Below are 1,282 nucleotides of genomic sequence, written 5' to 3' on the forward strand. Positions count from 1 at the left end.
AAGTGGGGCGGAAACCCCCGACGTTATCCCGCGTCATTTTGCACGTCGGTGAGCGGGCCCCGCCCCCTGCTCACCAACGGCAAAATTCCGCCCATGGATTTAAAGGGAAGAATTAGAAGGAAGGAGGAGGATTTTTTTTTTACGCAGATGGTGGTGAGAGCCTGGAACTCAATGCCTGAAAGATAGAGGCAGAAATCCTCATTGTATTTACCAAACACTGTTGGATGTGCACTTGAAGTGAGAGTTGGACTGGAAAACTCTTTTGTGGGCAGCATAAGCGCAATGGGCCGAAAAGCCTCTTTCTGTGATGTAAATCTTTCTATTTTGCTACGAGAGACTGAATGATCTGATTTCCAGATTTGAGGATAAACTCTGTGCTTGGTAAGATTAAGGAAATGACAAATATACCCTTGTTTTTTTTTTAAATTCCAATTTGACCATTTTGTAAAGGGACAGAAATTTCTTGCACGGGCTGTACTAAGTTAATAAAAGTTGATTAGAATATTAAAGCAACTGGGTCAGCACTGAGTTGAATTTTAAATAGATCTGTTGAGAAGCTCTATTTGCAGCTGGTATATTTAGTGACTGCCTTGGTGCCCTCGGAGACGGCGTGTTTGGCCAGTTCCCCCGGCAACAGGAGGCAGACGGTGGTCTGGATCTCCCGGGAGGAGATGGTGTGCTGCTTGCTGTAGCGGATCAGGAGGGAAGCCTCGCAGGCGATGCGCTCGTAGATGTCGTTGACGAACGAGTTGATGACACTCATGGCTGAAGAGGAGATGCCGGTGTCCAGGTGGACCTGCTTCAGCACCTTGTAGATGTAGATGCTGTAGCTCTCCTTCCTGCTTTTCTTGCGCTTCTTCTCACCTTTGCCGCGTTTCTTGGTGGCAGTTTTCTTTGGCCCCTTTTTGGGGGCCACGCCCTTCGTCACCGCTTCAGGCATTGCGAATGAAAGTGGTCTGGGTCAGCACTGCGTATAGTACATTAATCAGTAGATTATTAATCAGTGGGCTGTGCTCAGCTGGCCTTGTTTAATAGATTGTTGCAAATTAAATGTGAAGCTGTTAACTTATTCACCGAAGGATATCGTATTGGTTAGTTGAGGTGCCATTTGATTCTGTAACAAGGTACCATGATTAATGCTATAAGGGAAAAAAATAATTACTTAGCCTTTTTCTGTGCTGTAAATTCTATTTGGCCTAACTGGTCTTTATACTTCATATCAGCCTCCTCCAACCTTACTTTGTCTAAACCTATCAAAATGCCTCTTTAATAACATTGCTTT

At 44.9% G+C, this 1,282-nt stretch overlaps 1 protein-coding gene across 1 annotated transcript; it reads right to left on the minus strand.

Moving 5' to 3' along the window:
• Window positions 1–559: 559 nt before the first annotated feature.
• LOC121282803 (histone H2B 1/2/3/4/6-like) lies at window positions 560–940 on the minus strand. Its single transcript, XM_041196619.1, has one exon. It carries the CDS (start codon window positions 938–940, stop codon window positions 560–562), a length of 381 nt encoding a protein of 126 aa, XP_041052553.1.
• Window positions 941–1,282: the final 342 nt, after the last annotated feature.

The sequence above is a fragment of the Carcharodon carcharias genome, chromosome 10, assembly GCF_017639515.1.
Source record: "Carcharodon carcharias isolate sCarCar2 chromosome 10, sCarCar2.pri, whole genome shotgun sequence".
Classification (NCBI taxonomy): domain Eukaryota; kingdom Metazoa; phylum Chordata; class Chondrichthyes; order Lamniformes; family Lamnidae; genus Carcharodon; species Carcharodon carcharias.

Bases quoted from the DNA above. Each gene is read 5' to 3' on its own strand.
- LOC121282803 (XM_041196619.1), bottom strand. From the start codon at position 940: ATGCCTGAAGCGGTGACGAAGGGCGTGGCCCCCAAAAAGGGGCCAAAG.